At 45.6% G+C, this 27,333-nt stretch overlaps 2 protein-coding genes across 3 annotated transcripts in view; one reads left to right on the top strand and one right to left on the bottom strand.

Annotated features, from left to right (window-relative positions):
• USP45 (ubiquitin specific peptidase 45) overlaps nucleotides 1-7,740 on the bottom strand; it is a 286,672-nt gene extending 278,932 nt beyond the window's left edge. Inside the window, exon 1 of one of the 2 annotated variants that reach the window (XR_013276728.1) lies at nucleotides 7,588-7,740. The gene's annotated coding sequence lies outside the window, so the exon portion shown is untranslated. The remainder of the gene's footprint in view (nucleotides 1-7,587) is intronic. The other variant, XM_077487200.1, reaches the window with a different exon arrangement.
• Nucleotides 7,741-7,815: 75 nt separating this feature from the next.
• Nucleotides 7,816-27,333, top strand: part of LOC143987984 (thiosulfate sulfurtransferase/rhodanese-like domain-containing protein 3) — a 30,145-nt gene continuing 10,627 nt past the window's right edge. The window contains exon 1 of the mRNA XM_077487201.1: nucleotides 7,816-7,988. Coding sequence (XP_077343327.1) covers nucleotides 7,883-7,988 — 106 coding nt within the window. The 5' untranslated portion in view covers nucleotides 7,816-7,882. The remainder of the gene's footprint in view (nucleotides 7,989-27,333) is intronic.

Raw genomic sequence — 27,333 nt, 5'->3', positions numbered from 1 at the left:
CAAAAGTAACAAACATATAAATATTACTTCAGTGCATATGTATGTACACCAGCCGCTAAAACATTATATGATGTTATGCATCAATGTTTTCATCTTTTTACTTTCTTTTAATTCACCACGTATGGTTTAGTAATGGATGTTTACAAAGCAATATCCCGCTTTGGCGGCATAAAAATGTGCTGAGTATCAGGAAGGATTTGTTGGCCGATCAGTTCAGCTTTAATATGTTGCAAACCCGTGTGTATGTTTTGCCGCTAGCGTGCACTACTGAGAAATGGAGCGGTTAGCACACGGAGGGTTAACAAGCTGGGCGATGGTGTGCGTGTCTCGGCCAGGATGGAACGACCAGGAACTATCAGCGCAGTTAGTGCGGCACATGGCAGATGGTGAATACTCCTACTGAGAACGCAGTTTTACATTTTGTTATGCTTGTTTACTCTTACTGTTTTTAAGTGCGTTTTCAAAGGGGTTGGATTACTAATAAAGGTTTTAAATGGGATCACACTGGAGTTTTCGTTACATGATTGACTAACCATGGAGTGACTTGTAGCTCCAGCTACCCTTGCTAACCAGATGACATCTCTTTGATTATTCAAGGATATACTTCTTGATGGTGGAGTTTGAACCCCTAGGGGAATGTGACTCGCGTAGTGTGGATCTTGGTGTATGGTGCATGCTTATTAAGATCGACTAGGATCTTCACCTACTTTTATCACCAAGTATCAGCCATTTGTTTCTCATATAATCAACATTTGAATGTCGGTCAAGTTTTAAAATAACTCTGCTAAAGTATTGGATGCTTCCCAAGACTGTTCTTGGACTAGATTCTCTACTTTGAGTTTATACACAGTAGGTTCACATATACTTCAAGCTGCAAAGGCAGTGGATAGGGGTGAACATGAATACCCGGCTCATCTATCCTGTGCTAGAAGCTGCTGAGGATGCCCTGCCTGGGGCCCTCTTAGATGTTTCTGTTTAGCTCCACTGACCGCCATTTCTGGGCACCTCTGGCTCAAGGTGTGAAGTGTCTGCTTAGCAGTGATGAGCTCAGGCATGGGTCTGTAGACAGCCAATCTTAAGTGGTAAAGGCGTCCCCTGCCCTGCAGCCACGGCTCTTGTTTGCGTGTGGCTTTGGGGCAAGGAATGCCTTTGCTGCTTATGATTGGCTATACACAGTGACAGCTTCCTGGAGGGATAGCTCAGGCCAGGTTCAAACTTGTGTGTGTACATGCCTGAGCACAACTCTACTGCTTAGCAGCATGAGACACACAAGGGCAGAGCAGTGTGAAGCATGGAGGTCTTTCAGCTGCTGGCTGTCTGTCCTGGAAGGTGTCTGACACTTTTGGGCTCTAAAAGCCACTGAACGTGAGCAGCAGTGACAGAAGCGGAGAGCCGTGGGCAGTTTGCGGTCCCTGGACCTGGGGCAGAGATGAGGAGTACACTCCTTGGGTGTCAGGCACCAGGGAGCTCTATGTTCCCATACATAGCCTGGAACCCAACCAATGTGGGACAGTAGAGTAAAAAGCAGGACTGTCCCTTCAAATCTGGGATAGTTGGCAAGTATGCTTGTGCTCTTCTTTATATGGAAGTCCTGCTAACTGCCAGCAGGCGCTTTAGTTCAGAAGAGAGATGCAATGTCTCTTCTGCAATAAAATAAGCCTACCTGCCTGCTTGTGGTCTTCATTGGAATATACACTCACTGGCCACTTTATTGGGTACACCTTGCTAGTACCGGGTTGGTCCCCCTTTTTCCTTCAGGACTGCCTTAATTCTTTATGGCATACATTCAACAAGGTGTTGGAAACATTCTTCGAAGATTTCGGTCCATAGTGACAGGATAGCATCACGCAGTTGCTGCAGATTTGTCGGCAGCACATCCATGATGCAAATCTCCCGTTCCACCACATCCCAAAGGTGCTCTATTGGATTGAGATCTGGTGACTGTGCAGGCCAATGGAGTACAGTGAACATTGTGTATTATCCTGTAGTCATAAAGGGATGGACCTGGTCAGCAACAATACTGATTTAGGCTGTAGCATTTAAACAATGCACAATTGGTACCAAGGGGCCCAAAGTGTGCCACGAAAATATCCTCCCACTGACTCATCAGACCAGGCAACATTTTTTCCAATCTTCTATTGTCCAATTTTGGTAAACTTGTGCAAATTGTAGCCTCAGCTTCCTGTTATTAGCTGACAAGAATGGCACCCAGTGTGGTCTTTTGCTGCTGTAGCTCCTCTGCTTCAAGGTTCGATGTGTTGTGCATTCAGAGATAGTATTTTGCATATCTTGGCTGTAAAGAGTGGTTAAATGAATTACTGTTGCCTTTCTATTATCTCGAACCAGTCTGCCCATTCTCCTCTGACATCAACGAGACATTCTCAGCCACACAAATGCCGCTCACTGGAAATTTTCTCTTTTTCTGAGCATTCTCTTTAAACCCTAGAGATGGTTATGTGTGAAAATTTCAGTAGATCAGCAGTTATTGAAATACTCAGACCAGCCCATCTGGCACCAAGAACCATGCCACGTTCAAAGTCACTTAAATCCCCTTTCTTCCCCCATTCTGATGCGCAGTTTGAACTTCAGCAAGTTGTCTCCACCACATCGAGATGCCTAAATGCATTGAGTTGCGGCCATATGATTGGCTGATCAGCAATTGAACAGGTGTACCTAATAAAGTAAAAATTGCCACACTAATGAAACAGTATAACCAAAACAAAATACGTGATAAATATATAACAGTGATCAGTCCATAAAAAAAAAATCCAAAATAAGTGAAATATGCTTTGCATTCCCAAGAGAGCAACTAGCGGAGTCAATATCCATATCACCTTGTCAACATCCAGGGGATGGACCCTATGTGCTGCATGAACCCTTGCTTTACTAGGCTCCTATAACGAGTCATTATCTGGTAAGGGCACAGCCTTTTTTTCCTATCATGCTGGAAGGTACACTCCGAGTGTTTATTCGTTCAACACCTTTGAGACACGAATGCAAAGAATATTGTACTTATTTAGATTTTTTTTTTTTTTTATGGATTGATCACTGTTCTATATTTATCACATATTTTGTATTTGTTATATTGTTTCATTAGCGCTACAATCTTTTTTTTTTTTGGCGAGTGTGCCCTGAGCTGTGCAAGTGAAGCTCAGTTTATATTCCAGCACAGTGCCAGCATGGTAGAGCTGCTCGACTCGGCAAAAATTAGAATAAAAAGATCACGATTCTCTCATAATTCTTACGGTGTAAAATCTTTCACATTATACAAAAAAATTGGGCTAACTTTACTGGTTAGTTTTTTTGTTTTTATTTAATCCAATAAAGTGTAATTTTTTCCCAAAAAAAATGCATTTGAGCGACTGCTGCGCAAATACAGTGTGACATAAAATATTGCAAGAACCACCATTGTATTCTCTAGAGCGGTGATGGCAAACCTTGGCACCCCTGATGTTTTGGAACTAGATTTCCCCATGATGCTCATCCACTCTGCAGTGTAATGGAGCATCATGAGAAATGTAGTTCCAAAACATCTGGGGTGCCAAGGTTCGCCATCACCGCTCTAGGGTCTCTACTAAAAAAAAAAGAAGATATATATACGTTTGGGGGGTTCTAAGTAATTTTCTAGCAAAGACAAAAAAAAAATTATTTTAAGGCTTCATTTACACAGGACGTTGTTCAACCCCTCCTGAAAGATTTAACTTGACAGCTAGAAACCAGCGTCTATAAATAGCCATTTAGCTGCGTTTACATGCCGCATCTAGAAGCATTTTTTAAAAATAGCCAAAAATGAAAAACGCCTGTAAATGAAAAACAGCTAAACGCATGTTGCCACATTTGCCATTTGAAATGCCTCTAAGCACAGCTTTGGAACCCATTTTTTTGGCTTCCAAAAAAAGCCTCTAAACGCAACTGCCATTAAAGTGGTTGTAAACCCTTACAAACCACTTTGACCTACAGGTAAGCCTAGATTAAGGCTTACCTGTAGGTCCAAGAAATATCTCCCAAACCTATACAGTTTAGGAGATATTTGCCCGAAGACGGGCACCGCTGTCAGTGGCGCGCAGGCGCACTGAGCGTGGCATCGATGACGAAGCTGCCGCACAATGGCGCGCTTCTCGGCTCCCGTGCCGGGAGCGACGTCATCGCTGCTCCGGCGAATCACAGCACCGGAGCAGCGAGACCCACGGAGACCCACCAAGAAGATGGACGCTCTGAACTACAGGGGACAGCGGTGACTTCGCTGGCTCCTGTGTCAGGTAAGTGACACATAATGGACTACTATGCGATGCATAGTAGTCTATTATGCTTTACCTTTGCAGGGAATAAAAGAGGAAGTAAACCAATCAGGGTTTACTTCCTCTTTAAAGGACTATAAACGAACCAGTGTACATGTACTGATAAGATAACACAGAGGAAAGATCAGGAGCAGTAAAAAGAAATGCTCAACTCTTCCTAAACGTCCGTTTACCAGCAGCAGTGTACATGAGGCCTAACTAGAAACCAACAAAATGTCAGAAAAAGGTTTAAGTGGTTAAACTTCTCTCATTTTCACACCAAAGTGTATACCTTTGATTTAAAGGACAAATCATTACAATGGGGTTGTAAAGGTAATTTTTTTATTTTCTACATAGGTTCCTATAAGCTAGTGCATTGTTGGTTCACTTATCTTTTCCTTCGATTTCCCTTCTAAATGTTTTTTTTCTTTGTTTTCTTTGTCTAAATTTCTCACTTCCTGTTTCACCCCAGTAAGCTGTTCAGTAAGCTGTTCTGGCTGACTAACCACCAGCTCGGATGATGGTGAGAAGTTTACTGAGGAGAAACAGGAAGTGAGATATTCAGACAAAGCAAAAAAACATTTAGAAGGGAAATCAAAGGAAAAGGTAAGTGAACCAACAATGCCCTAGCTTAAAGGAACCTATGTAGAAAATAAAAAATTTACCTTTACAACCCCTGTTCCACTGCTAAAAAATGTTGTGATTCTTGGCAGACTGCCCCTTTTTTTGATGGCTGTCGGCTTTAGCAGAGCAGAGAGAACTCTCTGCATAGAAAGAATCAGGAAATACTTTGTCAAGATCGCAGGGGGGGGGGGGGGGGTCATAATTACAATTCTTAACTATTAATTGTGCAGCTCTACTGCATGCCAGGATGATCCTGTGACATCATCCCACACTAGTTAATAACAATGGCCATAGCCATGGAAGAAGCCAGGCAGAAGATAATCGGTGCCAGTGAAGGACGATAGATTGTTGATTAGTAGGTAAGTAGTGAAGAGTTTAAAGCTCCACCAAAAAGGGGAAGCTCCGCTTATTTGCTTCCCTCCCCCACCGGTACCAAATTTGGCACCTTTTGACAGGTACCCATATCCCCACTTCCGGGAGACCTGACTGCTGCGATAGACCATTCGTTAGTAGGCAAGTAGTGAAGAGTTACATAATAGGTGAGGTTGAAAAAAGACGCAAGTCCATGAGGTCCACCCTATGTGTGTGATTATATGTCAGTATTACATTGTATATCCCTGTATGTTAAGGTCGTTCAGGTGCTTATCTAATCGTTTTTGAAACGAATCAATGCTCCTCGCTGAGACCATAGCCTGTGGAAGGGAATTCCACATCCTTGCTGCTCTTACAGTAAAGAACCCTCTATGTAGTTTAAGGGTAAAACCTCTTTTCTTCTAATTTTAATGAGTGGCTATGTGTCTTAAACTCCATTCCGCAAAAAAGTTTTATGCCTATTGTGGGGTCACAAGTATGGTATTTATAAATTGAAATCATATCCCCTGTCAAGCGTCTCCTCTCCAGAGAGAATAAGTTCAGTTCTCGCAAACCTTTCCTCATAACCAATACCCTCCAAACCCTTTATTAGCTTTGTTGCCCTTCTTTGTACTCACTCCATTTCCAGTACATCCTTCCTGAGGACTGGTGGCCAGAACTGGACAGCATACTCCAGGTGAGGCTGGACCAGAGTCTTGTAGAGCGGGAGAATTATTTTTTTTTTTCTCTGGAGTTAATCCCCTTTTTACTGCATGCCAATATTCTGTTTGCTTTGTTAGTAGCAGTGTATAGATTGTAGATATATATAGATATATAGATAGTAGCAGTGTATAAATTGCATTCATATTCTTGCCACCCAAATGCATTATTTTAAATTTTTCTACATTAAACCTCATTTGCCATGTAGTTACCCACCCCATTAATTTGCAAGATTTCTACATCCTGCAGAGTTTAAAGCGGAGCTCCGCCAAAAAGGGGAGCTCCGCTTATTTGCTTCCTCCCCCTTCTGCTTGACAGGGGATATGATTTCAATTTACAAATAACGTGCTGGTGAACCCACAATAGGAATAAAACATTTTAGTGGAAGGGAGTTTAATAAGACCTGTGGACATTCACTAAAATTAGAAGAAAAGAGGTTTAACCTTAAACTACGTAGAGGGTTCTTTACTGTAAGAGCGGCAAGGATGTGGAATTCTCTTCCACAGGCGGTGGTCTCAGCGGGGAACATTGATAGTTTGAAAGGGCTTATTTGCTTCCTCCCACCCTCTGGTACCAAATTTGGCACCTGTTGGTTGGGGGGGGGGGGGGGGTATCTGGTTTTGACAGGTACCCATCCCCACTTCCGGGAGACCAGGCCGCAGGGGGGGGGGGGTCGACTGTTGATTAGTAGGCAAGTAGAAGAGTTTAAAGAGGAGCTCCACCAAAAGGGGGAAGCTCCACTTATTTGCTTCCCCTGGTACCAAATTTGGCCCCTTTCGATTTGGGTGGGTACCTGGTTTTGACAGTTACCCATCCCCACTTCTGAAAGATCTGGCTACGGCAATAGACCATTGATTAGTAGGCAAGTAGTGAAGAGTTTAAAGCAGAGCTCCACCAAAAAAGGGAAGCGCCGCTTATTTGCTCCCCCCCCCCTCCAGTACCAAATTTGGTACCTTTCGGGGGGGGGGGTACCTGGTTTTGACAGGTACCTGTCCCCACTTCCGGGAGACCTGGCTGCGGCAAGGCCTCCTGGAAGTTTGCCCCCGACCCCGTGCTGTGCTGTGTGCTTCTCGCATGCCCAAGTAGGGAACTGGTTGTAAAGCTGCAAGGCTTCGCCGGCAGGTTTCCCTTACAGGCAATGGCGGCAGCAGAGATCCTATGGAAACATCGGCTGGGGTGCCAACATCGCTGGATTCCAGGACAGGTAAGTGTCCTAATATTAAAAGCCAACAGCTAAGGTATTTGTAGCTGACTTTTAAAAAAAAAATTGGGGGGGGGGGGGGGGCTGGAGCTCCGCTTTAAGTTGCAAAGGATCAGAGTTCTGAACATACCAACCCATTCACAGGGCAGTGCCACAAACACGAGTGTAATACAGGGTTTTTAGGGGGGGGGGGGGGGTAAAACAGGCATTGAAGGAGGTGACATAATACTGCCTGCCAAACACCATGTGAACACCACTGCACTGTGGATTGCTCTTCTGCAAGTGTATATAACCTGTAGTAATGGGAGCAGAGAGTCAGGACTGGCAGGCGATGGGCACTGTGTGTCATTGTCAGTATACTGTGCGTGTAGTATGTGACTGGTGTACAGAGGACAAGGTGAACACACTACTTACCGCAGAGTCCAGCAGCTGTGTCCTGTCACTCAGTCCCCCCACGTGTCCCCCCACGTGTCCCCCCAGGGAAGTGACAACACACAACTACGGAAGGCCGCACTGTCCACACCGCTAACGCGTCCTCCTATACAGGCTTATGGCCCCATAGACACATAGACAGCGGGCTGTATGGGGATGAGTAGCGGGAGTCAGTGACCGAGTCATTTCCTGAGAGCTCGCCCCGCCCCTCTCTCCCTATAGGTGGAGATTTCCGGTGCTGTGTGAGTCTGTGAGAGGTGACCCTGGGACCAGTGCAATGGCGGTGTGGTTGGGTCGGCTGTGTGTGTCAGTGAGGGCGGTGTGTTCTCAGTATGTCGGCTATGGGGGAGCCATAAGAGCAGGGATCCGGGCACACCACCCAGGTGACTATACATGATAGTGCTTTCCTGGAGCTGCAACCACATAGGCTCTATGCACACTAAGGGCACACAAATACTCCTATTGCACAACACTGTAGCAGCATTTGCTTTTGCAAGCTTTTTTTATTTTTTTCCTAATTTTTCAACGCACACTTAAAAAAACGCTGAACTAAATGGCGTGTTTGTGAAATTGTCGCGATTCCAAAATACGGGATGCATTTGCAATGCCGTTACTTCTTAACCACGTCAGCCCCGGACCATTTTGCTGGCCAAAGACCAGACCACTTTTTGCGATTCGGCACTGCGTCGCTTTAACTGACAATTGCGTGGTCATGCGACGTGGCTCCCAAACAAATTTGACGTCTTTTTATTTTATTTTATATATTTATTTATTTTTCTTCCCACAAATAGAGCTTTCTTTTGGTGGCATTTGATCACCTCTGCGGTTTTTATTTTTTGCGCTATAAACAAAAATAGAGAGTCAATTTTGAAAAAAACACATTATTTTTTACTTTTTGTTATAATAAATATCCCCCAAAAATATATAAAAAAAAAAACATTTTTTCCCTCAGTTTAGGCCGATACGTATTCTTCTACATATTTTTGGTAAAAAAAAATCGCAATAAGCGATTATTGATTGGTTTGCACAAAAGTTATAGCGTTTACAAAATAGGGGATAGTTTTATGCCATTTCTATAATTTTTTTTTTATTTTTTTTTATTTTTTTTACTAGTAATGGAGACGATCAGCGTTTTTTTTTTTTTTTTTTTTTTATTTTTTTTTTTTTTTATTTTTTTTTTTTATTGTGACTGCGACATTATGGTGGACACATCTGACATTTCTGACACATTTTTGGGACCATTGTCATTTATACAGCGATCAATGCTATATAAATGCAGTGATTCCTGTGTAAATGACACTGGCAGTGTAGGGGTTAAGTGTTCCTAGGGGTGTGTTACTAACTATGGGGGGGTTGGGCTTTCATTTAGTGAACACTGATCTCTGCTCCAATCACATGGAGCAGAGATCAGCGTCACTTGTTGCTAGGCAGAACGGGGAGATGCTGTTTACAACCGCATCTCTCCGTTCAGCCGCCCCGTGGGATGATCGCGGGTATGCTCGCGGCGATCGAGTCCGCGGGACCCACAACCGGACTCACGGGGTCCCGATCGGCACGCTCGCAATGGCAGGGCGGCATTAAAGACTGTACGTACCTGTACGCCAATATGCCTGCCCCTGCGATTCTGCTGACGTACATCAGCGTGCGCTGGTCAGGAACTGGTTAATGGCACCCCACTCACAGTGCATTTTTTTATTTTTTTTCACGACTGTCACATGACACATCATCACGTGCCGCCCAAAAAAAAAAAAACGTTCTGGAAACTTCTTTTGGGTGTCCCGTGATTTTGTTTGTGTGATTTGTCAGGTGACAATAGCAGCTAAATTGTGCCGCAATTGAGGTTCCATTGAAAGTAACGAGATTGCAAGCACGTCCTGTGATCTGAAACGCCTAGGTGTGAATGGAGCCTTATGTTCTGTAGATTTTTGTCATTCAGATTTACCATAACCATGTAATATGAGGTCAAACCTTAAAGCCCCATACACACTATCATATTTTCTGCTGATTTTTTATTTTTATTTTTTCCTTCAGATTTACCAAAACCATGTAGTGCAGGTCCTGCCTGATTGCATACACATAGAAACCCTTAAGGTTTCACCTCACATTATATGGTTTTGGTAAATCCGAAGGAAAAAAATCAGCAGACAATCTTATAGTGTGTATGGGGTTTAAGAGTTTCGGTTTGTATGCAATCATGCAGGTCCTTGCATTATATGATTTTGGTAAATCTGAAGACAAAAATCGAATATGGTGTATGGGATCTTTAAGCCTTGCACACACACAAGATCCGATTTTCCGAAGACAAAGCGTCAGACTTTTGTCCAAAGGGAGTGTGCCAGGATCTTGTCTTGCATATAAACTACACAATTGGCCAAGAAACATGAACGTTTTGGGCACCTTCTGTTAATATCATGGTTGGTGAGCATTGATTCTGAGCATGCGTGTTTGTACTTTGGACTTTTGTGTGATGGACTTGTGTACAGACGATAAAAGAAATCTGACAACAGACCGTTGTCCAAAAATTTACTAGCCTGTCATCCAACATTTTGTTGGTGGAAAGTTGGCCAACACTTGCCTGAAGGAGCGTACTAACAGTTGGATTTTAGGCAGTCTGTCATCACACAATTTCTGGACAAAATCCGATCGTGTGTACAAGGCTTTAGTGTGCGTGTGGGGGGTGTTTTTTATCCGGACGTTCTTGCCCATCGACTTGGCCCTCGCCTCCCACTCCATGCTGCGCAGGATCTGTGAGGCCAGTATGCTCCCAAGGGGGGTCTCGGATCATGCTCCAGTCCGGATTGGGTTGGCCTTGGGGGAGCGCGGATGTGGCATCTGTCAGGATAGTATGTGCCACTATTTGCTTGCTAATGTAGACTATGCTACCCCTGTGACTACTTGGGATACCTTTAAAGCCTGGGCCCGGGGGCCTATATTTCTCACAAAGCATCCACACAATCCCTGGATGAGCTGGAGAGGGAAGCCAGAAAGAGGCCGCCTATGTGGCAAACCCAAATCCCACTGCATATGGGGCTTGGCAGTTTGCACTACAGCAGTTAAGGATAGACATGACCCATAAATCCTGGCTACACCTTGCTCAAAGAATATTCAAATTTAGAAAACTGAATGGTAGGTTGTTGGCTTGGCTAGCGAAGGGACAGTGTGCAGTGACCACCATTAGAGTAAGAGATCACAGTGGAGCTGTACTGCGCACACCCACTGAGATTTACAACTGCTTCCTCTTTTGCTACAGACAGCTTTACTCCTCGCATGTCTCCTATACCACCTCTGACTTAAATTTATATTTTGACAGAGATAGGTTCCCTAGGATTGACGACAAGACTTGTGCCGACCTAGACCAGGAAATAACACCAGAAGTGCAGAAGGCCATAACCCAACTTAAGCCAGGAAAAACACAGATGTTGATGGACTACCTGTGGAGTTCTACGTAACATTTGGACCTACTTGCCCCAAGGCCTACTTCTCTGTTTAAAAAATTCTTCCTTTTGGGGGAGCTGCCAGACTCCATGTCAGAGGCGGTGGCGGTATTGGTGCTGAAGCCGGGTAGGAACCCTGAGGATTGCTCCTCATACTGACCAATATTCCTTCTTAATGTAGATGTGAAAATCTTGTCAAAGGTATTGGCAAACCGGTTATCCGAAGTCCTGGAAGATATAATTCATGTTGATCGAACTGGCTTCATGCCAGGCAAAGTCACCGACATCAACCTCTGCTGTATCTTTCTGAACCTCTCCGCCCCTCATACTAACAATGGGAGTAGAGTCATAGCCTCTCTCAAAGCCGAGAAGGATTTCGATTCGGTACAGTGGGGATTCCTATGGGAGGTGTTGGACAGGTTCGGCTTCGGCCCTCATTTCCTCCACTGGTTTAAAATGTTGTACGGCTCACCCAGAGCTAGAATCCGCACCAATGATGGGTTGTCCAAGTCCTTTCCACTGCAGAGGGGTACCAGACGGGGCTGTCCACTATCTCCGTCCCATTTGCTCTGGAGCTTCCTAGGATGGCTAGATCTACCATGACCCTCCCAGTGCGCTGTAGATGCCTGGTGCTACCTGACTTACAAGTATACTTCTGGGCCGCCATGCTAGTTACTGTCCGCTGCTGGTTTTTACACTTGCGGGCAAATGCTGCGGTCTGTCTCAAGGCAGCTAGTCTGGGATCTCTCCAGGAACTAGGGAATTTGATTTATCTGGGACCCCGAGCCTATACTGTTCTACTTTATACCACTAGGACTACGCTCGGGGGTTTGGACTATCGCTAGGACAAGATTTACCTGCCCCAACAGGTGATCTCCCTCCACCCTGTCGTGGGATAATCTTAATCTCCCACATCTTTGCTCCATCCCTAACCCCCAGCCCTGGGCCATATATGGGAGATGTTCTGACAGACTGCTCTCATTGACAGAACTTGGAACCCAATTCCATCTACCTGGGAGGATGACATTCGGCTGCGCCATGCCATGCTATGAGAGCCCAGTTCCCCAATATCCTGAAACTAGCTATGGACCCTATAGAAGAGAGGCTGGCCCAAAAACGTTTATCCAAACCTTTATCTACCCTGTACTTTGACTTGCTGGGGGTCAACTCTCCCAAAATGGAACGTCTTTGGGAGAGATGGAAGGCCGACATACCAGACCTGGACAGGAAGGATTGGGTGACTGCCTTGGGGAAAGTGCCCAGTTGTTGATTTCCTCTACTGATAGACTGTTTGTTTCAGGTCAAATTTTTACATAGGGTATACTTTACGCCCCAGAGGTTGCATAATATCTACCCTGTCGTAGTAATGTTGGCACATACATACTCTGGAGCTGCCCTAGAGTGGCTTGGTTCTGGACGGAGGTGGTTGAGTTCATAAACTTCCACCTCCAGCTGGCCCTCCGGACTACCCCTGAGCCGCTGCTCCTAAGTATTCATGATTATGACCAAAGGTCTAGATACACCAAACTACTTATATCCTTTCTATTATACTATGCTAGGAGAGAGATCATACTAAGATGGAAATCTTGATTTCCCTTCCCACCGTAGGTTCCTGGGGGGGGGGGGGGAATCTATTAACTCGGCTCTTCCTATGTACAAACTGACATATGTAAACAGAAACTGCCCTAAGAGAAATATGAGAGAATTTGGCATCCCTGGACCGTATAGATGGGTGGGGTAGTTACCCCAAGACATCTCTTCTTGACAGGCTGGAAGCCAAGATCTCGTGTTAATCCCAACTTTTATCTCCCATGGGGTACTCGGTTTTGTCTTATAACTGCACTCCACTGATCTGTTGACTGACTCAACTGCTGTAAGACAACTTCCATGTACCTTTTAGCTATTTCCATGTTGTACTTCATAAACTGTACCATGCCTATATCTTAATAAAGGACCGTTCTGTTCATGTCAAAAGCTCCTCTCAAAAAAAAAAAAAAACCCTGCGATTCTAAAGGTTTTTTTTTCTTCTTCTTCTTTGCCTCTAAACTCCCCTAGTGTGCATGGACACACAGGCTAAGGCTGCTTTCATGCGATTCTGTTCTTGTTCTGGTAGGGCTTATTCACACCGCAAAAAACACACTCCAGATCCATTCTGGATGCATTTCTGCATGCGCATCTCTGAGACTCTTTACATAGTGATCAGCTGTGTCCAATCGCAGCTGATCACTATGTAAACAGGAAGAGCCATGTATTGACTATTCCTCACTCGCGTCTGACAGATGCGAGTAGAGGAGAGCCGATCGGCTGCTCTTCTGACAGAGGGGGGCCTGCGCTGATTATCAGTGCAGCCCCCATAAAACCACAAACCCCCCTGAAAGATGGTCACCAGGCATGCCAATATGTGCCCACTTATGCCAATCAGTGCCCATCAGCAATACCTGCCAGTGCCTCCATAGCAGTGATGCCCATCAGTGAAGGAGAAAATTTACTTATTTACTAAATTTTAAAACGGAAACAAAGAAAAACCTTTTTTGTTCCCACAAATAGAGAAAGCTCTATTTGTGGGAACCAAATGATAAAAAATGTTGTTTGGGTACAACGTTGTATAAATGCACAATTTTCATTTAAACAGTGACAGCTGAAAATTGGCTTGGGCAGGAAGAGGGGAAAGACTCTGTACTACTGTAGTACTACTTTTAATATAAAAGATTTAGATCTCCCTTCCACCCTTCATATAGCTTCACGTCTGACTTCTAGTGCCCATATATCCTACTTCTGGGTTTATTTTTATTATTATAACAATATATGCATATATTACTTTCACTGCTTCACAGTATAAATTAACCCCTTATAGTAGCGATTATCTGCTCTTTTTGCAGCAATTTGCGTTTTTTTTGTTTTTTTAATTCAACTTAAAAAAAAAAAAAGCACAAAAAATGTAAATCGCTGCAAAAAGCACTGCATAAGTGTAAACTGAGCCTTATGCTGGCCATACACACCAATTTTCTGACAAGAATATTCATATGAAAAATGTTTGTACATTCAATGAATGAAAGAATGTCGTTTGAATATTTTCACTTGCTTAATAGGGTTGTCCCAATACCACTTTTTTAAGAGTACCGGTACTTTCCCCCCCAAGTACTCGCTGATACCGATACATTTTTAAATGTTATGTGACAGTTTTCAAAGCACAGTACAGATTAGGTGGCACTGATAGGTGGCATTCACAGGTGGGTGGGGCTGGCACTGTGCAGGGTGTACCAAGATGGGCGTCAGGATGTCCAACCCCTGACGTTGACACAGAGCGTCACTTCCGCTGTTCCTAGCTTCTGACTTCGGTTGCGCCGGGCCACTTTATTCAGCTCTTCCAGGTATCGGATCTGGCATTGTTAGCATTTGGTGAGTACAAGTACTCGCGCAAATGCTCCGTATCAGTATCGGGACAAACCCATTGCTTAACGTTCAATATTTAAAATGAATGTAATTTCTGAACGAAAACCACTTACTCTGTCTGTCTGAAATTGCCTTTGACCAAGACGTTTTCTATCCACTTGCCGACCATCTGCCGCAGTTGTGCTCCCTGCTCGCCCACAGAGCCAATGTGAGTGCGATTGCTCGGGACACACGGTTTCCGGTTCTCTGAGGGGAGAAGTGGCAGATCGCTGTTCATACTCTGTATGAGCAGACGATCTATCTCTTTTCCTACACAGTCCCCCCCACCCCCCCTTCAGTTAGAACACGCAATAGGGAACACATTAAACCCTTGATTGCCCCCTAGTGGTTAACCCCTGACATTTTTACAGTAATCAATGCATTTTTATAGCACTGATCGCTGTAAAAATGCCAACGGTCCCAAAAATGTGTAAAAATTGTTCATGTCGGCCATAATGTGGCAGTCCTGATAAAAATCGCAGATCGTCGCCATTACTAATTTAAAAAAAAAAAAATTCATATAAATGCCATAAAACTATGCTCTATCATTTTTGTGCAAACAAATATATACGCTTATTGCGATTTTATTTATTTATTTTTATAGCCCAAAAAAATAAACTGCAGATGTGATTAAATCCCACCAAAAGAAAACTCTATTTGTGGGGGAAAAAAAGGACATCAATTATGTTTGGGTGTTGCACCCAAACATAATTGATGTCCTTTTTTTTTCCCCCACGTTGCGTTGCACGACATCGTAATTGTCAGTTAAAGCGACGCAGTGCCGAATCGCAAAAAGTGCTCTGGAAGGGGGCAAATATTCCGGGGCTGAAGCGGCTATTCTTCTCCCATTACTGTGGTCGAAAAAGAATGTCGATTTGATCCCACTAATGATTAGAAAATCAAACTAATGTTCTTAAACACTTTTTTTTTGTATTTTTTTTTTTTTTTTTTTTTTACAACCTGGTTTTTGTATAGCCAGCACATACTACATTACAGTTCTGTCTGAAAATCGGACAGATCATATGATGTCCTTGGTTTCCTGGAATTCTGGAGAGAGTGCGCTGGCCGCATCACTGGGGACACAATGCACGTGCCTGGCAGCTGTGATGTCTGCCGGGCACCCGCGATTGCTCATCACAGAGCAGGGACGTGGTTCTATGCTGATGTGACTTCTGTGAGATAACATAAAAGTCAATGGGGCTGAAATTGCACTGAATTTGGAATATAATGTGATTTCCCTTGTGATGTAATTCTGTGATCCCAGGATTGATAACTTCTAAAAGTCCCATGAAAATTGCAGTAGAATAGTGGGAAGTGATATAGGGAAAACGCAAGCAAGGCAAAAATACATAATGCTTGCATTAAATATAATGCAACGTGGAAAAATGTGGCAAAAACGTGTGTGTATGTGTGTGTGTGTGTGTGTGTATATACAGAGCAGTGTGAAAGTAGTCTAACATGGAGGGGAGTTGAGGCAGAGGAAATAAAAGATTGAGGTCTCATTTACACTTGCTTGGGCTTCAATAAGGCTTCGGACAGGCCTTTGTTAAAGAATGATACCCCCGTTAGCTTCCGTGGTGCTTCAAAGCGTCTTCAAAGCCTCCATAGAAGTCTATGGCAAAGCTTGCTTGAAAAAGCAGGTGTGAACAGGACTGTAAGCTAACCATTTTATTTAGTGACAAGCTTTGACTGGCATTCGGAAGGCTTTAACAAAGCGTGTTTGAAGCAAGTGTAAACAAGCCCTTAACGCTTGTAGGAGCATTTTCGCAAATCGCCTTTCAGGACAACCCCGGAGAGAGTGTAGTTCCACCTTCTCAGGAAACACATGCCCACTTTAAAAACACCTGCTCTTGGTCCCGCCTCCCCCTTGGGGTGATGGGCCGAATAAATTTGGTTAAGATGATCCTCCTCCCCAAGCTTCTATATGTTTTTTGGCAGGCACCCGTACGTCTTCCCCTTCGCACGTTTAAAGCCCTGGAATCTATCCTCAATACGTTCGTTTGGGGGTCGTCCCGACATAAATTGCCGCGGCGGGTTCTCAAATGCCCCTCGGATGCTGGAGGGACCGCCCTGCCAGATCTTTTTCTCTACTACATCGCGTCGCAACTCTCCCACTTTTTCCATTTTCACCACACGGATAGAGCCCGCTACACTACCCTGGTATGCTCCCAGGTCCCTACCCCGCTGACCCACCCTTTCCAGTTATTGTTTAGCACCCTCCCCCTCCCATCCGCTCCTAGGGACAGGCACCTTATGCTTTCTCACCACTGTAAAATTTGGCACTTAGCAACACGGATAGGACAAACACCATCCCCCCACTCTCACACGCCTCTATGGAATAATTCTGATATGCCAGATCTTGCCCTCATCCCAGATTCCGGGCTGTGGGCAAGCAGGGGGGTCATCTACCTCTCGCAGGTGGTCTCCAATGGAATGGTTAGACTGTTCCAGGACCTCAAGGACGAATTCGCCCTGCCTAACTACATGCTATTCCGTTATCTCCAACTCTGGCACACGCTCCACACCCAGTTTGCCAACCAAATCCCAAGAATTGGGCCCCCAGCTCTGGTTGACCTAGTGATGGGTCCCGAGCCTGCACAGCTGATCTCACGGCTATATGCCCACCTCCTGGTTCCCACGGCTTCGGCAGTGGCCTCTCAGGTCCGTTCTCGGTGGGAGGGTGATTTGGGAGCGGTGTCGGATGAGGATTGGGACGAAGCTCTGGCGAACTACAAACTAATGTCACCTAAACTCTCGGACCGCCTCACCCACCTTTATATCCTTCACAGGTCTTATCTTACACCCCACCGCATAGCCAAATACAGACCTGAACATGACCCCCGCTGTGCCTCCTCGGATGCCTCCTTCTACCATTTACTCTGGGCATGCCCGGTTATACAAAGGTTCTGGGCACAGGTGGTCCAGTTCCTCCACGACCGTATGGGCTCCCCGGTGTCCCTATGCCCTAAGCAATGTATCTTGGGGCTTCTCTCGCTGTCGGAAGGCGAAAAGTATCTCAATATTTTTCTGCAAGAGACTCTGTTTCAGGCTAGGTTACAGATCGCCAAAACATGGTTGAGAGGACGCCCCCCCCACTACACAGCAGTGGATCAGAGCGATCAATGTCACCCTTCCCCACAAGAAATTGTTGTACACTCACAGGGGCTGTCCCCACAAATACAATTAAAATCTGGGACAGGTGGTTGGAGGACTCCTCCACCTGTAGTGCTGAGAGCTAGCTGATTTCACTTAGGTATGTCTATGGATTTTCTACGGGGTCTACCTCTCTCTCCTTCACCGTGTATTTTTTGTTAAAACCTCTCCAATGTGTTGTGGGCTGTGGGTTTCCCTTTGCAGTTAGCTGTATATTTCAAGCACTTGTATGTGAAATGCACCTGTTAGTGTTGGTAGCGCCTGTTGCGCTACATTATGTTGTCAATATCCTTTGTACCATGCTTAATAAAGCTGCTTTTTGAAACTAAAAAAAAAAAAAAACGCCTCCTCTTCCCCCATGGCTTCAGTTTTTGTGTTTTCCTCCATGGGGGAAGCATGTGCCTGGAACCAGGGGAAAGCTACACTCTCTCCGGGGAAGAGCAGGCTTACCATGCAGTGGATTGTTTAATGGCCCCCAGCAGCTTCTCCAGGGGTGAGGGGGCTCCTGGTCCCACCATCACATGGGAGCAAGGACCCTCAGAGCGCTGGCGTTGTGAGCCTGGAGGCCGCTGGATAGCGCAGGGAGGGCTCTGCTGCTGGCGGAGGTCGCTGCAGGTCAATGATATGCTCCGTTTTCGGGTCCAGGTCCCAGCCGGCGATAGCGTAGTTTCCAGTGACGCAGGGCGCTCTGAGGGGGCGTGGCGCCGTGGTTCAAGCGCCTGGAATGCAGGGACCAGGGGGCAGCTCCAGTGATCGTGTGCTTCCGCTTCCGGCCAGCTCTGATGACACGGGGCTGGGAAAATTCAAAAGAATGGCGGAATTGAATAAAAAAAATCTGTCCTACTCGGCGGAATGGATGAGGGCAAGATGGCGGAGGCAGGCGCCTCTAGCACCAGTCCAGCCCAGGTAGGTGAGGTGCAGCTGCACCTTCTGGCTACATTTATGGGCTATCTTTGTGGTGTTTTTGTTTGTTCCCCCCTGTCCGGGGGCCTGTCGCTGCAGGGTCAGAGGTGACATCTCTTGGACCCTGCAGCATGGTACAGGGGTCTCACTTGTGGCCTGTTGGTGGTGGGTCTCTGCACTGGCTTGGTTGTAGTAGGCTTACAGGTAATCACCTAGTGAGTTTTAACTGTATGTCATTTCAGGAAAAGTCGCTAAGAAAGTCTAAACCAAGCCATAGGAAATGTCCTTCTTGCAAGAACCCCCTTAGAGACTCATGGCAGAAGGCAATGTGCAGAGTTTGTATCAAGGAGTTGGTGGAAGAGGAAACATCCCAGTAGTATAAGGAGTTATTTTCCTCGGTTAAAGAGCTGACAAACTCATTGAGTTCGGTCAGGTCCATCTTGATACAAAACTCATCTGGGCAGGCCGAGCCTCAGAACCTACCGCCTAGTCCCAGTGCATCGTTGTCCAGACCAGTTGAGACAGAGGACTCTGGCGATGAAGGGGGTAGTATTTCTGTCTCCCTCAGGGACTCGGAGGAAGAGGAAGAAAATAGTAGGCACTCTCGGTACAAGCTATCACTAGAGGAGGTAGATGATATATTAAGGGCAATCTACGCGACTCTAGAAATTCAGGAGGAAAAAGTACAGCTGCCGATTTACGACAAAATGTATCAGGGGATGGACGAAGCAAAACGTAGAGTTTTTCCAGTCCACGGGGTCCTCTCGGATACAGTTAAAAAAAGAGTGGAAAGACCCAGAAAGAGCCCTTTTTTTTTTTTTTTTCTCCAAAGCCCTCAAAGGTTTCCTTTTGAGGACAAGGACTCAGAGGTATGGAACAAGAAGCCTCGAGTCGATGCAGCTTTTTCACAAGTATCTAGACGAACGGACCTAGCTTTTGAGGATATGGGAATCCTAAAAGACCCAATGGACAAGAAAGCTGACTCCATCCTCAAAAAAGCTTGGGATGCATCGTCGGTCAGTCTGAAGCCAGCCATGGCTGCTACAGTGGTGGCCAGGAACCTGGAATGCTGGGTGGAGAAACTGAAAAGCCATGTAGAGGCGGGGACGCCCCGCAAGGATCTCTTGGAGTCTTTCCCACTGATTTTGAATGCGGTCAAATATATGGCGGATGCATCAGCAGAGTTGGTCAAGCTAGCCACCAGGTCTTCGGCTCTTGTGAATTCAGCCAGAAGGGCATTCTGGCTGAAAACGTGGGCACGGGACACAGCCTCTAAGGTCAAGCATTGTAGTCTGCCCTTTTCAGGTGATTTTCTCTTCGGTCCCGACTTAGTCAGTGCTGGACAGGACGGCTGACAAGAAAAAGGCCTTTCCAACCAAGAAAAAGCAAACTGTCAAGAAAATTTTTTCATGCTCTTCAACAGTCCCATAAGAGAGACCAGGTCCGTAAGAGCCGGTGGGGTTCACGTAGAGGTAGGGGCGAGTTCTCTTTTAGATCTCCCCCAGAGCAGGCCTCTAAAAGCAAGTGACAATCTCTCCCCAGTAGGGGGGAGACTGTCAGCTTTTCTCGAACAGTGGGACGCAGTGTCCCCAAGTTTGTTTGTGAAAAGCGTCATTGCTCAGGGGTACAGACTGGAGTTTTCAGAACCACCCCCGAGCAGGTTCTATGTGACGGCCTTACCGAGGGAACAGGAGAAGGCCTCTGCAATGACGGTCCTGTTGCAGGAGCTGATGCAGCAAAAGGTCTTGATCCAAGTCCCAGTAAGTCAGCAAGGCAGGGGATTCTACTCCCATATTTTTTTGGTGAGGAACCCTCAGGGAAATACCGTCTGATCCTGAACTTAAAAGTTCTGAACAGGTCAATACGGTACAAACAATTCAGGATGGATACAAATTTTTTCCATCACAAAATTGTTGACCCCGGATTGTTTCATGGCATCCCTGGATCTAAGGGATGCCTATCTCCATATACCCATTCACCAGGCATCTCAGCAGTTTTTGCGCCTGGCAGTGGATCTAGGGAGTTCGGTATGGCACCTCCAATTCAGGGCTCTGCCATTCGGACTCTCGTCCTCCCCCAGAGTCTTTACAAAAATTATGGCAGAGGCTCTGGAGCCCCTGAAGCTAAAGGGGATTTCAGTCGTCCTTTATTTGGACGACCTTTTGTTTTTCGTGGACTCCAGGGAGCAGGTCCTAGTCAATCTCCAGACGTCCCAGGCTCACCTCAAAAGCCTGGGGTGGCTTCTGAACCTGGAAAAGTCAAATCTGGTCCCCTCACAGGAGATGAGGTTTCTGGGTTATTCGATAGATTTAGTTCTCCAGAAGGTGTTCCTGCCGCTGGAAAAGCAGGAAAAGATGCCGCTAGCTGTAAAGCGGGTACAAAGCAACCAGACAGTCTCGGTCAGGTCGGCTATGGCAGTTCTGGGTCTGCTTACGGCAGCAATCCCGGTTATTCAATGGGCCAGGTTACATTCAAGACCTCTTCAGAGGGATATCCTGTCAAACTGGTCCGATCAGGATCCTCTGGAGAAGCAGATAAGGATCTCTACAAGGAGAAAAAGGGCTCACTTGTGGTGGAGAGACCAAGCAAACCTCTCAAGGGGTCTGGCGTAGACCTTTCCCATGGACAAGCGGCTGACAGATGCAAGGGGCTGGGGGGCCTACCTGGACGGTCAAACGTCTCAGGGGGTCTGGGCCAAGTGGCAAGCCCGAAGATCGTCCCACTGGAGGGAGCTGAAGGCGATCTTTCTGGGTTTGTTGGCCTTTTAGCAGATATTGAGGGGTCACCATGTCCAGGTTCTGTCAGACAACACAACTGCAGTAACCTATATAATGAAGTAGGGGGGAACCAGGAGCAGAGGCTTGATGGAGTTAGCCAATCTTTTGTTAGCCTGGGCAGAGCAGAATACGGCCTCACTATCGGCAGTGCATCTGAGAGGTTCTCAGAACTTATTTGCAGATCTCCTAAGCAGGCGGAAATTGATAGAGGCGGAGTGGAGTCTGAAACACTCCCCCCCCCCCCTTCTCCCTAATTCCACTGGTTCTGAGCAAATTCAGAGAGGAAAAGACTGACTTAATCCACGACACTACCTGCTTGGAGTTTGCATGTTCTCCCTGTGCCTGCGTGGGTTTCCTCCGGGTACTCCAGTTTCCTCCCACACTCCAAAGACATACTGGTAGGTTAATAGGATTTCTAAATTGTCCCTAGTATGTATGAATGTGAGTAAAGCGCTGCGTAAATTGATGGCGCTATATAAGTAACTGAAATAAATAAAAATATAAAAAATAAATCCTAGTCACTCCTTTTTGGCCAAAAAGACCTTGGTTCGCAGAGCTTCGGAATCTAGCCTGGAAACCTCCATGGAGTTTACCGCTCAGGAAAGACCTATTATCCCAAGGGGCAGTAAACCATCCAGAGGTGGAACTTCTGCAGCTAACCGCCTGGTTTCTGAAGAGGACCTCTTAAAAGCAAAAGGGCTCTCGGATAAGGTGGTAAAAACCCTGCTATCCAGCAGGAAAGCAGTCACACAGGCAATTTACATGAAAGTCTGAAAGAAATTCAACTCCTGGTGTAGGTCCAGAGACCTCAAAGTCAAGAGCACGGTGTCCGTCCTGGAGTTTCTCCATGAAAGAATGGAGAAGGGGCTAGCAGCCAGTACCCTGAAGACTCAGGTGGCGGCCTTTATCAGTTTTCTTTGAAAAGACGTTCTCAAAAGAAACTTTCATTTCTAGATATTTTTTTTTTTTTTTTTTTTTTAGGACTCTTGCTCGAAGTAGACCGGTAGCCCTTTAACCACTTGAGGACCGCCGTATTGCCATTGTACGTCAGCACAATGGCACAGGCAGGCATAATCACGTACATCTACGTGATTGCCTTCCAGCGGGTGGGGGGTCCCATCGGACCCCCTCCCGCTGGTTACGGCGGTCCGATTCGGTCCAGGAGCGCTCCGTGATGAGGGGATGGCCGTTCGTTTTCGGCCACCCCCTCTGGATCGCTCCTGGCCAATGAGAAGCTTCCTCCCCTGTGTATTGTTTACACAGGAAGGAGGAAGTGATGTCATTCTCCTCGGGGCGGTCTTTTTGACCGGACTACGAGGAGAAGAGTAAAAGTAAGTCTGCACGAACACTACACTGACATGTAGGTACACACAGGCACACAAACCCCCCCCCCTCCCCCCCCAGTCACAGTGTCACTGATTGCATTGATCATTTCTTTACTGATCAATGCATTCAGTGTCAGTTGTGACAGTAAAAACTGTCAGGACAGTTAGTGTTAGGTCCAGGGTAGCCCCCTATCACCCTCCAATAAAGATTTAACCCCCTGATTGCCCCTAGAGTTAACCCTTTCACCCCCTTTTGCCAGTGTCACTAAGCGATCATTTTTCTGATCGCTGCATGTGTCGCTAGGTAGCTAGTTATTTTTTTAGGTTCACCGCCAGGTTTTTATATCGCTAGGTACCCCGATATACTACCCAATAATGTTTTTAACCCCCTGATTGCCGCTAGTTAACCCTTTCACCCCCTTTTGCCAGTGTCACTAAGCGATCCTTTTTCTGATCGCTGCATTAGTGTCGCTACAGTCGCTAGGTAGCTAGTTATTTTTTTAGGTTCACCGCCAGGTTTTTATAGCGCTAGGTACCCCGATATACTACCCAATAATGGTTTTAACCCCCTGATTTCCGCTAGTTAACCCTTTCCATGGACTCAACATGCCTCTCAGTAAATAGCTTGGGGTGTCTACTTTCCAAAATGGGGTCATTTGGGGGGGTTTTGTGCTATTTTGGCATTTTATGGCCTTCGAAACTGTGATAGGTAGTGAGGAGTTAAATCAAAAATTTGCACCCTTAGAAATCCTGAAGGTGGTGATTGGTTTTCGGGGTGCCGTGCACGACTAGACTCCCAAAAAGTCCCACACATGTGGTATCCCCGTACTCGGGAGAAGCAGCAGAATGTATTTTGGGGTGTCATTTCACATATAACCATGGCATGTGTGAGCAATATATCATTTAGTGACAACTTTTTGTAAAAAAAATTTTTTTTTTTTTTTTTTTTGTCATTATTCAATCCCTTAGGACAAAAAAAATAAATATTCAATGGGCTCAACATACCCATCAGCAATTTACTTGGGGTGTCTACTTTCCAAAATGGGGTCATTTGGGGGGGATTTGTACTGCCCTGCCATTTTAGCACCTCAAGAAATGAGATCGGCAGTCATAAATTAAAAGCTGTGTAAATTCCAGAAAATGTACTCTAGTTTGTAGACGCTATAACTTTTGCGCAAACCAAAAAATATACGCTTATTGACATTTTTTTTACTAAAGACATGTGGCTGAATAAATTTTGCCCTCAATGTATGACTAAAATTTAGTTTATTCGATTTTTCTTATAACAAAAAGAAGAAAATATCTTTTTTTTTCAAAATTTTCGCTCTTTTTCCATTTATATCGCAAAAAAAAAAAATCGCAGAGGCAATCAAATACCATCAAAAGAAAGCTCTATTTGTGGGAGGAAAAGGACGCAAATTTCGTTTGGGTGCAATATTGCATGACCGCGCAATTACCAGTTAAAGCAGCGCAGTGCGAAATTGCAAAAAGACCTCTGGTCCTTAAGGTGTTTATTGGTCCGGAGCTGAAGTGGTTAAAGACTTTCCCAGTTGGGATTTGTCTACGGTTTTGCAGGGTCCCTCGGGAGCTCAGTTCGAACCCTTACAAGAAGCTTCATTACAGAAGGTGGTTCTTAAAACGATCTTTCTAGTGGCCATCACCTTGGCTAGGAGGATCAGTGAGCTGCAAGCTTTAGCTATTACGGAACCTTTCCTTGGAGTATTTCCGGACAGAGTGGTTCTTCAGACAAATCCAGCATTTTTACCTAAAGTATCCTCAGCCTTTCATCGGACTCAGGAGATGGTGTTTCCTACCTTCTCTGCAACCCCAGCTAATGCAGGAGAGGATGTTTTTCACAAATTGGATGTGGGATGCTTGCTGCAATTCCTAAAAATGACTAAGGATTTTAGAAGATCAAACGCCCTCTTTGTGGTCTTCTCGGGATCACGCAAGGGAGAGAAAGCTTCAAAGAGTACGCTGGGTAGGTGGCTTAAGCTGGCCATAGCAGAAGCCTATAAAGCGAAAGGAGAAATGTCTCCCTCAGGTATTGCTGCTCACTCTACTAGATCCACGGCAGTTTCCTGGGCTGAAAGGGCCGGTGCGATACCTGAACAGATTTGCAAGGCTGCCACTTGGTCCTGTTATTCAACATTTTTTCCGGCACTACCGGTAGTAGTCCCACCCTAGGGTAAGTTTCTCGGTTATCCTCTCCGAGGTTGTCCTGAAAGGCGATTTGAGAAAAACTTAGACTTACCGGTGACGGCGTTTCTAAGAGCCTTTCAGGACAACTGTTACTTCCCTCCCTAGGTTATGCTTAGTAATTGTATTAAGTTCTATCATGGTGGTGTAGTTTTCTGCGCTTTGTTTTCCAGTGTCGGAAAGCCATAATAACTGAAGCCATAGGGGAAGAGGAGGTGTTTTTAAAGTGGGCATGTGTTTCCTGAGAAGAAAGTGGAGCTACGCTCTCTCCGGGGTTGTGCTGAAAGGCTCTTAGATGACGGTATTTCTAACTAAGTTTTGTTTTTGTTTTTTTGAGCTGTAATGTGCAGGAACCCTTAGGCCTCATGCAACTGGACATTTCAAATGCTGCTTTTAATGACTTTTTTTTTTTCTCCCCTGCCTCTAAAACCCCTTCAATGTTAGCCTATGGCCCCCTTCACACCTGGCCATAGCAGAAACAAGGAACGACGCACTAAAATGTGCAACGTACTTGCGGTGCCATTATTTAATGGCACCCCAAGCACAGAGACGCAGCTGCATGTTTAAGCATGCACAAAGCATGGAGCAGAGGGAGGCCCATTCAAATGAATGGTGTCGCTTCAGAAATGTGCTAAAAAACAAAAAAAACTAAACGCAGGACAGTCACTCAAGTGGGTTTCTGGAAGAGGCCGGGGTGCTGTGTGGGACACTGTTGGAGGCTGGGGCATTCAAGAGTAGAGGTCGATCGATATGGGTTTTTCTCTGGCCGATGCCGATATGTTAGGCCGATTATTTTTATTTATTTTATTTTTTTTCTTCCCTTCATCTCATAAACTCTAACAGTTGGACACCTTTCACATTGGGGCGTTTTCCAGGCGCTTTTGGGCAAAAATAGTGCCTGCAAAAGGCTCCCCTGCAGTCTGTGTGAAAGCCCTGCAAGCAGTATCTTTGGAGCGGTGTATACCACTCCTCCATCACTCCTGTCAATTGAAATGAATGGGCACAGCTGACGAAGCGCCTGCAATGCGGCTTGGCAGCGGCGCTTCACGGGCACATTTAACCCCTTCCTCTGCCACTAGCTGGGTTATAAGTGCCCCGCTAGCAGCCGAATATCGCCACTAAAATGACAGTAAAGCACCGCTAAAACTAGCAGCGTTTTTCTGTCAACGCCTGCCCGCTCCAGTGTGAAAGCAGCCTTCAGTAATAAGTGATACAGAAAATCATTAGTGTATTTTTTCCAAAAAATTGCGTTTGAAAGACCGCTGCGCAAATACCATGTGAAATAAAATATGGCAACAACCGCCATTTTATTCCCTAGGGTCTCTGCTAAAAAATATATATATATATCATTTTTTGGGGGTTCTAAGTAATAATCTAACAGAAAATACAGGATTTTCACTTGTAAGCATTAAATGTCAGAAAAGATTTAGTCTTTAAAGTGGTTGTAAACCCTTACAACCAACTTTGACCTACAGGTAAGCCTAGATTAAGGCTTACCTGTAGGTCCAAGAAATATCTCCTAAACCTACACGGTTTAGTAGATATTTTCCAAAAGACAGGCACCACTGTCTACGGCGCATGCGCCGTAGACAGCGGCGCACTGAGCGCGCCGCGGTCAACTGCGATATGCCGTGAGTGACGCCATCGCGGCTTCGCCGAATGACAGCGGCGGAGCGGCGAGACCTACCGAGAAAATGGATGCGCCGTACTACAGGGGACAGCGGTGACTGCATAGTAGTTCATTATGCTTTACCTTTGCAGGGAATGAAAGAGGAAGTAAGCCCATCAGGGACTGCCCAGAGAGGAGGAAAGTCTCCACAGATTAAATTCAGGCAGCTTGCATTGACTTCTATTACAGAAGTCTTTTGCAAGTGGCGCTGAAGATATAATCGGCCTTTTTTATTAGCAAAATCGGACGATACCCATTAATTAAAAAATGCCAAATATCGGTCGACCTCTATTCAAGAGGGCTGGGGGCACTATGGGATGTTGGGGAGCACTATGGTAGCTGGGAGACAGTGGGAGGTTGGGGGGGCACTATAGTAGCTGGGAGGCACTGTGAGAGGTTGGGGAGCACTATAGTAGCTGGGAGGCACTATAGTAGCTGGGAGGCACTGAGGGAGGCTGGGGAGCACTGTGGGAATGTTGGGGGATTTGCAGCTAGAGGGCCGGGAAAGGGGAGACCGTGGCTCGGCAGTCAGCCACAGCCTGATGGTTGGGAACTACTGATCTAGGCCATTCATCTCTAGCCAAGTCTTTGGTCACCCTGTGTTCAAAACTTTAGCATTAATGATGTCTAAATGCTGGTCTGATCATGAAACCATGCATTTTTTTTTTTTTTGTTTTTGTTACAAGGATTTTTAATTGATTATATTTTGCTTTCCCTTCAGCCAAAACTTTCCATGAGGGTGTGGGGAAAGAGTGCAAAAAGAATCTGCAGTAGCATTGCATTTGTATATATTTCTAGGCTGGAACCATAGTTTTTATTTTATGCTTATGTTTTAT

This window comes from Lithobates pipiens, unplaced genomic scaffold (genome assembly GCF_037356315.1).
Source record: "Lithobates pipiens isolate NorthernLeopardFrog02 unplaced genomic scaffold, aLitPip1_a1.2 Scaffold_18, whole genome shotgun sequence".
NCBI classification, from domain to species: Eukaryota; Metazoa; Chordata; class Amphibia; order Anura; family Ranidae; genus Lithobates; species Lithobates pipiens.
This window is presented reverse-complemented; position numbering and strand designations above follow the sequence as displayed.